Source organism: Oryctolagus cuniculus, chromosome 8 (assembly GCF_051225735.1).
Source record: "Oryctolagus cuniculus isolate XC-2025 breed Fujian yellow rabbit chromosome 8, ASM5122573v1, whole genome shotgun sequence".
Taxonomy (NCBI): domain Eukaryota; kingdom Metazoa; phylum Chordata; class Mammalia; order Lagomorpha; family Leporidae; genus Oryctolagus; species Oryctolagus cuniculus.
In genome coordinates, this window is record NC_142874.1 from 127,368,394 (window position 1) to 127,381,156 (window position 12,763).

Consider the following 12,763-nt stretch of genomic DNA (forward strand, 5'->3'; position numbering starts at 1 on the left):
TTTGTTGTTTAAAGATTTATTTATTTTATTTGAAAGGAAGAGTTACAGGCTAATCCTCCGCCTTGTGGCGCCAGCACACCGGGTTCTAGTCCCAGTCGGGGCGCCGGATTCTGTCCCGGTTGCCCCTCTTCCAGGCCAGCTCTCTGCTGTGGCCCGGGAGTGCAGTGGAGGATGGCCCAAGTGCTTGGGCCCTGCACCCCATGGGAGACCAGGATAAGTACCTGGCTTCTGCCATCGGATCAGCGCGCCGGCCGCGGCAGCCATTGGAGGGTGAACCAAGGGCAAAGGAAGACCTTTCTCTCTGCCTCTCTGTCTCTCTGTCTCTCACTGTCCACTCTGCCTGTCAAAAAATAAAAAAATTTAAAAAAAAATTAAAAAAGAAAAGCAGAGTTACAGAGAGGCAGAGAGATGGGGGGTGGAATGTCTTCCATTCGCTGGTTCACTCCTAGATGGCTGCAATGGCCGGAGCTGCACTGATTGAACCCAAGGAGCCAGGAGCTTCTTCCAGGTCTCCCACACAGGTGCAGAGGCCCAAACACTTGGGCCATCTTCTTCTGCTTTCCCAGGCCATAACAGAGAGCTGGATCAGAAGTGGAACAGCTGGAACTCAAACTGGCATCCATGTGGGATGCCATCACTGCAGGTGGCAGCTTTACCCATCACGCTATAGCACCTGCCCCTACAATAAGAATTTTTACAGAGTACTTTGGGCATACTAATTCAAATGTGTAATATTTGACAAAGAGAGAGATCTAATGTCTGCTGGTTCACTCACCAAAAGGCCTCAATGGCCAGAGCTGGGCTGAACAAGGAGCCTTTCCCAGGAACATAAGCAGGGAGCTAGATCAGAAGTGGAGCAACTGGGACTTGAACCGGTGCCCATATGGGATGTTGGCACCACAGGTGAAGGCTTAACCTATTACACCACAACTCTGGCCCCTGAAGATGGATTATTGAAAGCAAAAGCAACAGTTTGTTCTAACATAAGCAATTAAAGAGCATATGTGGTCTATTAGGGAAATCAAAATTTGGAATGATTCACCAAGGATGTGACAACTGTGAATGGTATAAAGAATGAAAAATTACAATTGGAACAAAAATGTCTTTGTAGTATGGAAAGAGCTAAAGAATTTTGTTTGGTGTGATGTTTCTAGCTTATATTTTTAAGATTTAAATCTAGCTTGCCTTTATACTCTTTATTGAGAAATGCTTGAGAGTTTATGATGCCTCTAAACTTTATAAGGAGTGTAGAAGGAGAATTATTTTTTTTAAATCATTGCTTATATTTTGAGGACTTTTTTGGCAGAGGGGTGGCAGTCTTTAATTCATTATCATTACCATCTGTGGTCCAAATGGACTTACTATTAGGTAATTGAGTGACTTGGGTTTAGAGCTTTCGGTAAAGAAAAATGAACATCTGAGTGATATTATCTGAGCGGCATTAGTTAGCAAATCATCCTTTCATTGTTTACTAAAGTATTCATCTGTGCTTATTTTTGCTAGAATGCATAAACTTGTGAAACCTTCTACTGAGAAGAAATACGTGGATCTTACTGTGTCGTTTGCCCCAGATACTGATGGAGATGAAGATTTGCCAGGACCTCCAGTAAGATACTACTTCAGTCATGACAGTGATTAATAGAAGTTGTCTTAAAATTACTCCTGGACTACTTGATTTTGGACATGGTGCGCTTAATTCAGAAACTATGAAAAAAAAATCAGCTCTAATATTATGGATTTCTTTTTGATGAAGCCTTAATTAAAGGGGAACATCAATAGGAAACTACTGTAAAGAACTGTAAAACATTTTGGAGCGTTAATGTACACTTGTCTCATGCTTCACAAATGACCATGATCACAAGCTACTTTGAACTGGAATACCATTTTTTAATGATGACAACAAATTTGTATATTAACTTCTCTGGATGAAAAAGAAGGAAAAAATATTTATTTATGACCAGAAGTGATAAGGATCAAGAAATTGAAAGTAATGAATGCAACTATCCAAAAGGTCTAATCTCATTTTATGAATTTTTTTTGTTAGTGTTTGACACCCACTTTTCTATCTGAATAGTGTGTGGCACCCTGATCCTCTCATATGTTTAGGCTTTAAGCTTCTAATACTAGTGGGAAGAGGGAAGGATGGTAGTGGTGGATGAAGAGTAGACATTTTAAATTGTGTAGTCATGACTTACTGTCCTGTTGCCCCTGCTAGTGTAATGAGAGTTGGTTATGTCACTGTCTCCAAGAAATCAGGATTTTTGTTGAGAGCAGCAGTGTTGCAAGCTGTAAGCAGTAGGTCAGATAACACATGTTAACCTGGACTAAATGTTAACAGTATTATATGGACTCTGGATAGCCCTCTTAGAGAATCCATAAATGTGAACAGATGAATATGGCTAATCATTTGATTCTTAAATATACCTTCTAATGTGGTTACTTTATTTATTTGGAATTCTAAACCTGATTGTCATAGTACATAAGACTAAAAGGTTTTGTAAAGGGAATGTCCTTAGATAGATGAAAAATAGAAATTAAAAAATCATCACTAGTGGAGTCTTGATTTTTTTTCTTCCAGCAACGTAATGGACAGAAAAAAGTGATTTAATATTTTTATTTTAAAGATAAGCATGTTATTTGATTCCCTGCACCAATAGAGTTGACAAAGATTAAAATTTATTTTTTTATGTCTTTACTGAGAAAAAACTTTGAGTCTTCTGATATGAGCTATTGTACATGTTCATGTAAGTGCTTTTATTAAAATGATGTAGAGTACTTCACTGAGTAAACTCAGTGAAGAACAGCAAGTGATTCTTCTGTTACTAAGGCCATCATGCATTCTAATGTAGCTGGCATTTTATAACCTCAGGGAGTCATTTCCCTCTGTCTCTTTTTCTTCTATGCTGTTCACTCCATTACTAGATTATTTGAAAATTCAAAGACTAGATTTACATCACTATGACTCCAATTTGGTATCTTTTTGTACTCTATACTTACTTTTCTTTTATTCCATTGAGAAATAGTTTAAATTGTTTTGTTAACCAGCTGTTTGATTTTTTTTTCTTTTGTAAAATTATTTTCCAGTTGGGGATATACACTTGGGAGTGGAAGGTGAATTTGTATGATTAAACAGTAGTCTGCATTTGGCAGGTAGGGGGAAACTGGACAGGATGAGTTTAAGGAAATGGCTACCTTTGAAATAAACAATTAGTTTTTGTTTGTGATATTTTACCCGCTCCCATTGTGCATATCCCAAGTTAGTAATTAAAATTAATGTTACATGAAATTGAATATAGGAATATCAAGGCTCTATAGCTTAGAGGGTAAGATAATAAAAGAACTATCAGAAGCCTTTTCTACGCCTCTCTGTTTTCTGCTGTTTGACAGTAACTGTCATTTCCCAGGGAGACATTTAATAGTCCTCAAGTCTGATCTAATAACTAATTATATTTTGTCTAAGTCTCCACATCTCTTTGAAGTAAATTTAGAACCATGCTATCAGTTCTTATTTATAGACATCTATGCTTTAACAAATACAAAGAAAATCAACAGGAATTAACTCATTTTGTGATTAAACCTACAGCCATTTTGCATTACTTTTTTTCCCTTATAGGAAATGGTTATTACCTTCATTTCTTCTATTCAGTTTTACTAACTGGAAATCCAGGGTGAAGTTAATGAACATCTTTCTTACTTTATTTCTGTATCATGAGATCACTATTGATGACTGAAATACTAAGTACAAAAAGAATTTGGTTTTGTACAAAGTAATTTTTTATTTACAAAAATAAACTAAAAAATTTGAAACTGTTTTTATAAGTCATGTTCCATAGTTGACTCTGGAGATTCTGATTCTGCTGTTCGTTTTGTGAGAAATTTTTCTTTTGTATTCCCTAATTTTCCTGTTTTGCAGTCTCACCTGTCAGTGGGTATAGGGGGACGTTATTACAAATGCTTTTAGCTTTTGGAAGTTCTATTTAAACAGGTGAGGAGAAATACTCATAACCCTGTCCCAGACTACCAGTAGATGATTTCAAAATCTGTTTCTTTTTAGAATTTTAAGCAGTATGTACTTTCCATGAGTTCCTCATAAATTGTCCCAGTGGTAGAACTTGGAAAAAAATATATGTATCTTTATTTTTATTTTTTATCTATTTTATCATACCGTAGTGGTAACAGAGACAGAATAAAAATTAACAATATACAGGTACTTCAATAAGTTTGTGGGAAGCAGAATTAAAAGGTAAGTTTATGTAGATCCAAAAAAATTTGTGGAATCCGTACATATAGGAGGTCTTGAAAAAGTTCATGGAAAATGCATATTATGAAAAAATTATGGATAGATTTCAAAGTTTAATGCACAAAAATAACCATATCTTTTAATTCCTTTTCCACAAACTTATTTATTACCTTTATGTTTGGAGTCCTGTTTTATAATTAGTAAAATGAAGGCAGAAAGAAAATTTGTCTTGAATCTTGAGAGGGGAAAAAAACTCTCTTGATCTCTTTCAACTACAATGAATATAATCCTAAATTCATTTGGATTGCAAATATCTACTCAATATAAAATGACTAGGTGTGGGTATAACTATTTTACTTTTCAAAAATTTAAAAACAATAATCAGGAAGTTGAGATCTTGGAAATCAGAGTATAATCAATTTTTGGTTTTTCTCTGTTATATGTCTTAACTTTGTTTTTTTTTTAATTGAGAAATATATACATTTGAATACATAAAATAAAAATAGGCAGTTTAAAGAACATTTTTCAAGTAGCTACTTATATAACCAGCACTCAAGTTAATACACTATTGGCAGTAGCCTAGAAAATCCCTATGCAGTCCATTCTCAGTTATAATAAGCTCCCCACCACACACGCCATTTATTTAATTACCACTATCATACCTTTTATGGTTGCTAGCTTCTTGTTTTTATTTTGTTATTGCCTCTGTATGTATACCTAAATAATACAGTTTACTTTTCTCCCACTTCTAACTTTACATGAAAGGAGTGCACTGCATTGTTTGTGCTGCTTCCTGGATTCAGCATGTGATTCAGCTCTGTTGCTTGTGGCTGTGCTTTGTCATCCTTGATGTATAATTTACCTTGGTTTGATATACTCCAGTTTATTCATTATTTTGACTATGGACAATTGAGATGATTTTAATTTGGAAAATTGCAATTCCACAATGAAAATTATTTTATGTATCCTGTAGAGCTAAGAAGATATGTATCCAGGAGTTAAATTGCTTTGTCATAGGGTATTCATATCTTAAATTTTATTAGATAATCAGAAAATTTTTCCTAAGCATTAGAGATGTCCTAGTTCTCCATTTTGTGAACATAATGATATTAATAGATCTTTTAAATTTTCCATTCTGGTGTGTGTTATTGCAGTTTCACTCTGCATTTTCCTAATTACCAGTAAAGTTGAGCACCTTCTCATAAGCTTATTGGTGACTTCAGCTTTCATTTTCTATAGAGTGCTTTGTCAAATCTGTTACCCATTTTTTGGGTTGTGCTGGTAGTTGTCTTTCTCACTGATTCGTAAAATATCTTTATAAATCTTAGGTTTTGATAGCTGTATAGTTAAAAATATCTTCTTATTCTGTGACTTGTCTTTCCCTCTCTTTATGATGTTCTTTAATAAAAAGAATTTGTGTTTCTTTCCCTCTTGTAGTGCCTCCAAAGTGGCACTTGAATATATTCATGTGTCTTTGTCTCTGAGTTTTTGTTTCAACTTCTTGATATATTCTTTTTTTAAAAAAAGTTTTTTTATTTATTTTTTTGAGAGGTAGAGTTACAGTCAGTGAGAGGGAAAGACAGAGAGAAAGGTCTTTTTCATCCACTGGTTCACTCCCCAACTGGCCGGAGCTGCACCAGTCCGAAGCCAGGAGCTTCTTCCGGGTCTCCCACATGGGTGCAGGGGCCTAAGCACTTGGGCCATCTGCTGCTGCTTGCCCAGGCCATAGCAGAGAGTGGATCAGAAGAGGAGCAGCCAAGACTAGAACCAGAGCCTATATGAGATGCCGGCACTGCAAGCGGAGGATTAGCCCACTGAGCTACAGTGCCGTCCCCAATGTATTCTTAATGTTTACAAAACAGGTCCTCTCCCACTTACTGCTCTGTAAGTGTCTTAGTTATTTTTAGCCCATTATATTTTTAGTTCTCAGATTTCTAATTGCAAACATGCAAACTTGTTACTCTGCAGTTTCCAGACATCTTACCATAATTTTTGATCTCTTATCTACTTGAAAATGAAAGGCATGATTATTTTATAATCCATGTCTAATAACTCGAATCTAAAATCCCTCCTGTGGGTCTGTTTTTTTTTTTTCTGGTTTTCACTCTTATTTTTTTGAGATTTATTTATTTGTTTATTTGAAAGGCAGTTACATAGAGGCAGAGAGAGAGAGAGACACACACACACAGACATTGTTCATCTGCTGGTTCACTCCCAGATGGCCACAATGGCTGGAGTTGGGCCATCCAAAGCCAGGAGCCAGCAGCTGCTTCCTGGTCTCCTATGTGGGTGCAGGGGCCCAAGAACTTGAGCCATCTTCTACTGCTTTCCCAGACCATAACAAAAAGCTGGATTGGAAGTGGAGCAGCTGGGTCTCAAACCAATGCCCATATGGGATGCCGGCAGCACAGGAGGCGGCTTGACCTGCTATGCCAGAGCACCGACTCCTAGTTTTCACTCTTAATATCTTACCTCTTACGTATCTAAAAAGCTGCAGAAAAATTTAATGCCCAAGATGATATTGTCATCCTCTGCATGGTTTTTTTGTTTGCTTCTGAAAAGTACCTGGGCACTAGTGATTTAGGATCATTGCTGGGTTTTTTCGTTTGTTTTTGAGGGACACATATACCTGGAGAGAGAAGCTCCAATTCACTAGTTTACTCCCTCACTGCCTGCAGTGACTAACAAACCACAGCTGAGAGCCAGGAACTAAATCTCGGTCTCACAGGTAGGTGCCAGGAACCCAATCACTTCCGCCATAACTGCTGCCCCCCAGCATCTATCTACGTTAGCAGGAATCTAGAGTGAGGAGCAGAGCTGGGCATTTTAACTGCTAAGGCAAATTTAGGAAATTTTTTTGTGCAAGTTTAGAGACGGTTTTTCCTGGGCCATTATGTGACTCAAACTTACACTCTATACCGTGCTTGTACTCTTCTTAACTATTCACACTTACTCACAGGGTTCAGCCCTTCAAGATTCAAAAGTTAGGTTTACCAAGGCCCCCACCTCTTGATTGGCCCTAGACGCAACTTTTGAATCCCTAGCCATAAATTCTCTTCAGCTCCTCAGTGGCCTTCTGCAGTCTGTAAATGTTTTAGGATATAGTGGTCCCAATCGAAGGGTTCACTTTTCTGAATTTCTGTCTTCTAGATGCTAGCCTGTTGGCTATCCACCAACTTAATCACTGATACTTTCATACATTTTCAAAACTATGTTTTATCCAGCCTTTCTAAATATTCTCAAGTGAGAATGTTAATCCAAATTACTTTATCCACCTTATTTCCTAGCTACCTATTGATTATGTGTAAGTATAGTTGATTTCTTTGTATTGCTTTTCTATGTGGAAATTTACTGAACCATCTAATGATCCTTGTAAATTATTTGTACTTTTTTTGGATTTTCTATATAACCAACTTCAGAGGAGAGTTTATTCTTTTCTAAGATCCAAATTTTTATTTTTTTATCAAACTTTTTAAAATATTTATTTTCATTTTATTTGAAAGGCAGGAAGACAAAGATCTTTCCTCTGCTGGCTCACTACCCAAGTGTCCTAAACAGAAAGGGCTGGGCCAGGCCAAAATGGAACTGGGAACTCTGTCCAGGCTTCCACAAATGTGGAACCTCTCAGGGTATGCATTGGCTGGAAACTGGAATCAGAAGCCGAGCTGGGACTGAAACCCAGGCACTTCAGTGTAGGATGCAGGCATCCATCATGGCATTTTAACCATGGTATCAAATGCCCATCTCGCCCAGTTTTTATTTTGTTGGTCCTTTCTGCATATGTTTGTTTCCTGTCCCATTAATTTCTGCTCTTGCTATATTTTTCTGTATTGGATTTTGTTTTTACTGTTCTATTTGTAACTTTCTATTCTTGAGGTCTATTATCCATTTATTTTCAGCTTATCTTCTCATCCGACATAGGTTTATAAAAGTCATCTCTATGCTATTGCAATATAATGTCAAATTTTACTGTAATTATTGTAGCCATAGTCTATAGGTTTTGATATATAATATTGTTGATATCCAGTTTAAATATTTGCTGATTTTCATTAGGATTTCCTTTTCAACCCTTGAGTGTTTTTAGGAGAGAATTTCTTAGTTTCCAAACATGGGGCCTTTATAATTTTTTTTTATTTTGACTGGCAGTTTAAGTGAATTTTAGGGTAAAAAAATCTTTGATTTTAATCCTTTGAAATTACTTGCAACTCACTTTATGGCCCAGAATGTAATTTCTGTGTATTTGAAAACATTGTATTCTATAGTCCTTGTAAACTATATATGTCTGTTAAAATCAAGTTTGTTAATTGTTATTTCAAGCTTTTGTATCCTTACTGATTTTTAATACACCTGTTCTGTCAATTACTGAAAGAGGTGTGTTAAAAATCATCCACTGTGATTTTGATTTGCTTCTTTCTCCTTGTATTTGTTTCTGTTTTATATATTTTGAGATTAAATTATTAAGTGCATGTAAATTTTCCTAGCAAATTGTATGTTATCCCTGTGAAATGTATCTCTGTGTTATGTTTTGCCTTTTTAAAGTTTGTTTTCTGTGTAACTAATAATGACTTTATTTTGGTCTATATTTTCATGAAATAAGTTTTCCACCCATTTACTTTGAGTCTTCCTATATTCTATCTGTAGATGATTGTCAGGTAAACAGTATTGCTGTGGTTTGGATGTTGAATATTCCTAAATGCCCATGTGTTAGGCTTGGTCCTCAGAGTGGCACTACTTGGAGGTGGAATCTTCAGGACATAGTTCCTGAGGTCTTTGGGATTATTTCCTAAGAAGGTAGTACTTGTGTGACCTTCTGAGTTGGAAATCCTGAATTGAAGCCCATCCACTTCCTATCACTGCTTTCTGGCTTGCCACGGGGTCCTTCTTCTGAACGTGCTCCGACATCCACCATGGGCTTCCTGCAAGAACCAAAACCTGTGCCATGCCTTTTGGACTTTGAGCCTAAAAACTGTCAGTGAAATAAACTCCTTCTCTTTGTAAGTTAGCTCTCAAGTATTTATTTGTAGTAAAGAAAAACTAATGCAAGGGCCAGCACTGTGGCATAGCGGGCAAAGCTGCTGCCTGCAGAGCCAGCATCCCATGTGGGTGCTGCTTGGAGTCCCAGCTGCTCCACTTCCGATCCAGCTCTCTGATATGATCTGGGAAAGTAGTAGAAGATGGCCCGTAGTCCTTGGGCCCCTGCACCCATGCGGGAGAACCAGAGGAAGCTCCTTGCTCCTGGCCTCAGATCAGCCAAGCTATGGCCATTGTGGCCATTTTGGGGAGTGAACCAGCAGATGGAAGATTTTTCTCTCTCACTCTCTGCCTCTGCCTCTGTAACTCTGCCTTTCAAATAAATAAATCTTTAAAAAAAAAAAAAAAAACTATGCAAGCATAGAGTTTTGATTTTGGTGAGTTTTTGTATCAAATTGATCATTTTTTCATTGTTTTCACTAGAATATTTAGGCCATTTACATTTCATTTAATCACTAATATATTTAGATTTAGGTTGACCTCTAGCATTTTGTTATGGAAGATTGAGTGGGATTTTTTTCTCTAGCCCATCCTGTGATTCTTTTTCTGTTTTCTCCCCTTTTTAAACTTACATTTACTTATCTTGTTATTTCCTTTGTGCCAGTTGTTAACTTACTGTCTTTCAACTCCATATTCACTCTTTTGTGTTCTGGAACTCTGTGGCTGGAACTTTACAAACTACATTTCTTCTTTGCCATCCAGTGTCCTTTTCAGTTCCACAAACATGGGGCACTAGGAGACTGGAATATTGGAGGTAAGGAGAAGACACTTTTTCCTTCCCATATGCCTTCCAGTATTTTCAGTATCTCCCGGCAACTCCTCAGCTCACAACGGAGGTTCTCTCTCAGGCCCTAGCTTTTCTCTGACACTCTCCAAAATCTGGCTTCTAGCTTCTAATAATTCCATCATCTTCTCTTTACTGGTTATGTTCCTTGTGGATATTTTCGATTTTCCAAATCTGTTTACCCATTTCTTATGTTAATTCTTTCTTAAAATAGGGCCGGCGCCACGGCTCACTAGGCTAATCCTCCGCCTAGCGGCGCCGGCACACCGGGTTCTAGTCCTGGTCGGGGCGCCGGATTCTGTCCCGGTTGCCCCTCTTCCAGGCCAGCCCTCTGCTGTGGCCAGGGAGTCCAGTGGAGGATGGCCCAAGTGCTTGGGCCCTGCACCCCATGGGAGACCAGGAAAAGCACCTGGCTCCTGGCTCCTGCCATCGGATCAGCGCGGTGCGCCGGCCGCAGCGCGCTGGCCACAGCGGCCACTGTGGGGTGAACCAACGGCAAAGGAAGACCTTTCTCTCTGTCTCTCTCTCTCACTGTCCACTCTGCCTGTCAAAAAAAAAAAAAAAATAGGTGATACAGTTTCTGATTTCCTGAACTATACACATTTTTTTCTTTACTAGTCTTTTTAATGTTTTCTCTATTCTATCACACATATTCAGATTAAGTAAGACTGTTACCTTTATCTTAGTACATTGTAATTTCAAAAAATGGCCACAGCAATATTTTTAATCCCACATGCTCTTATAGAAACTTGCTACCAAATCCTCCCCCACCACCACCCCTCAAGACCTTTGAGGTTAGGTCATAAAAGGCTGTATGGTTTCTTCTTGGCTCTCACTCTCTCTTGCTTGGTCTTGCTCTTTCTATCTCTTTGCTTTCTTCTCTCCCCAACCCTGCAGAAAGCTCACCCTTGACACAATGTTATGAGGAAGCCCAAACCAGCCCACAGGCTGCTAGCATCAGGTGTCAGACATATGAATAAGCAAGTTTTCAGAATGTTCCAGGCCTTAGACTTCATGGAACAGAGAGATGAACCACTGATAATGTGTCTTGCTCTATTGAATAGCTGAACGTGGACTGTTTATGCAACTAAGTTTTGGAGTTACTCATTAGGTAGTTATAAAACAACTCTGATTCCCAACTTACATATTATTGTCTTATATTTTGTCTATTATATATTTTAATTTTTCTGTCATGTACGTCAATCTTTAAATTCTACAAGACTTCATTTTTGTTTATATAGTAAGTATATATACACACATATGCCACTTTATTTGCACTTTTATTCTTTTTTATATCTAAGTATTACTGAAATCCTCACCCCCAAGGTGATGGTATTTTAAAAGGTGGTTCTTTGGTCACAGGATTAATTACAATAAAAGTGACCTGAGAGAAATCATTTATCTCTACTGTGTGAGGACACAGCTGAATCTGAAAGCTAGTTCTCACTGGAAACTAAATTTGCTTTGATCTTAGACTTAACCTTTGGAACTGTAAAAGATATTCTGTTATTGAAAAGCCACCTGGCTTACAATATCTTGTTTAGGAACCTAAACAGACTGAGACATTTAACATAAAGTTCTGTCTGAAACACTTGCTTCAGAATTTAAATCATAGGGACCAGCACTGTGGCATACCAGATAAAGCCTCTGCTTGCAGCACCAAGGGCACAAGTTCTAGTACCGGCTGCTCTATTTCTGATCCAGCTCCCTACCAATGCACCTGAAAAGGCAGTGAAAGATGGTCTAAGTCACTTGGGCCCCTGCACCCATGTGGGAGACCTGGAAGGAGCTCCTGGTTTCTGGCTTTAGGTAAGCCCAGCTCCAGCTGTTGTGGCCATTTCGGGAGTGAACCAGCAGAGGGAAGATTCTCTTACTCTCTTTCTCTCTCTAACTTTTCCTTTCAAATAAATAATCTTAAAAAAAATTAAATCTATAAGGGTCTTCTGGTGGCATAGCTACTCATGAGTTTTTTCTAAACAACTATTCTGCCCTCAATCTGTAAAGATATTTTTGCAAACTGTAGAATTCTAATTTGTCCTTTATTATCTTTCAATATTTTTTAAATATTTTTCTACTCTTACAACTTCCCCCAGTTGCTCCTGAGTCAATTAATGGGATAAATATTGCATCTTCAGAGAAATCTTTTTTTAATCCTACTTGTGATTTATTGAGATATGCCAGAGAGCTTATTTCCGGTTCTCTTTCCTTCTATACTGATTATCACTAAGCATGGCAGACCTATTGTCCTGTTCATGACCTGTTCCCCCTGTATTTTCCAATTGTTTTGTCATGCTTTATTCTCTATAATATTTTCTAACCCATATTCCTGTTTACTGGCCTCTTCATCTATTTGTTATCTATCTATGTTACATCCATTCATTATGAATTTTGTATTTTTCAATTCTAGGTGTTCTACCTGGTTCTTTTTTTAAAAGATTATATTCTATGGTTTTTTATTTCCTGTAGATATTTTCTGTTGTATCTATTTTTTAAGCTCTCAGAGCCATTTATAATCTTTGTCTGCCAGTTTCAGTTTCTGAAACGTCTGTGATTCTGTTTCTGTTGTTTCACCCTGCTAGATGTGTCGGCGGTCTACTGTTAGACTCTCTGTCTTGATCAGGCCAATACTTTGATATCTGTTTCTCTTGTCCATTCCTTTTACTTTATTAAAGTCAATCATTTTGTCTCACCAGTTTCACAAGTTTGTT

At 37.6% G+C, this 12,763-nt stretch overlaps 1 protein-coding gene across 3 annotated transcripts in view; it reads left to right on the forward strand.

Annotated features, from left to right (window-relative positions):
• UBA6 (ubiquitin like modifier activating enzyme 6) overlaps positions 1-3,812 on the forward strand; it is a 94,720-nt gene extending 90,908 nt beyond the window's left edge. For all 3 annotated transcript variants that reach the window (XM_051819765.3, XM_051819766.3, XM_070048076.1), the window contains one exon: positions 1,504-3,812. In XM_051819765.3, the coding sequence (XP_051675725.1) occupies positions 1,504-1,639 (136 nt within the window). In that variant the 3' untranslated portion in view covers positions 1,640-3,812. The remainder of the gene's footprint in view (positions 1-1,503) is intronic.
• The last annotated feature ends 8,951 nt before the right edge of the window (positions 3,813-12,763 follow it).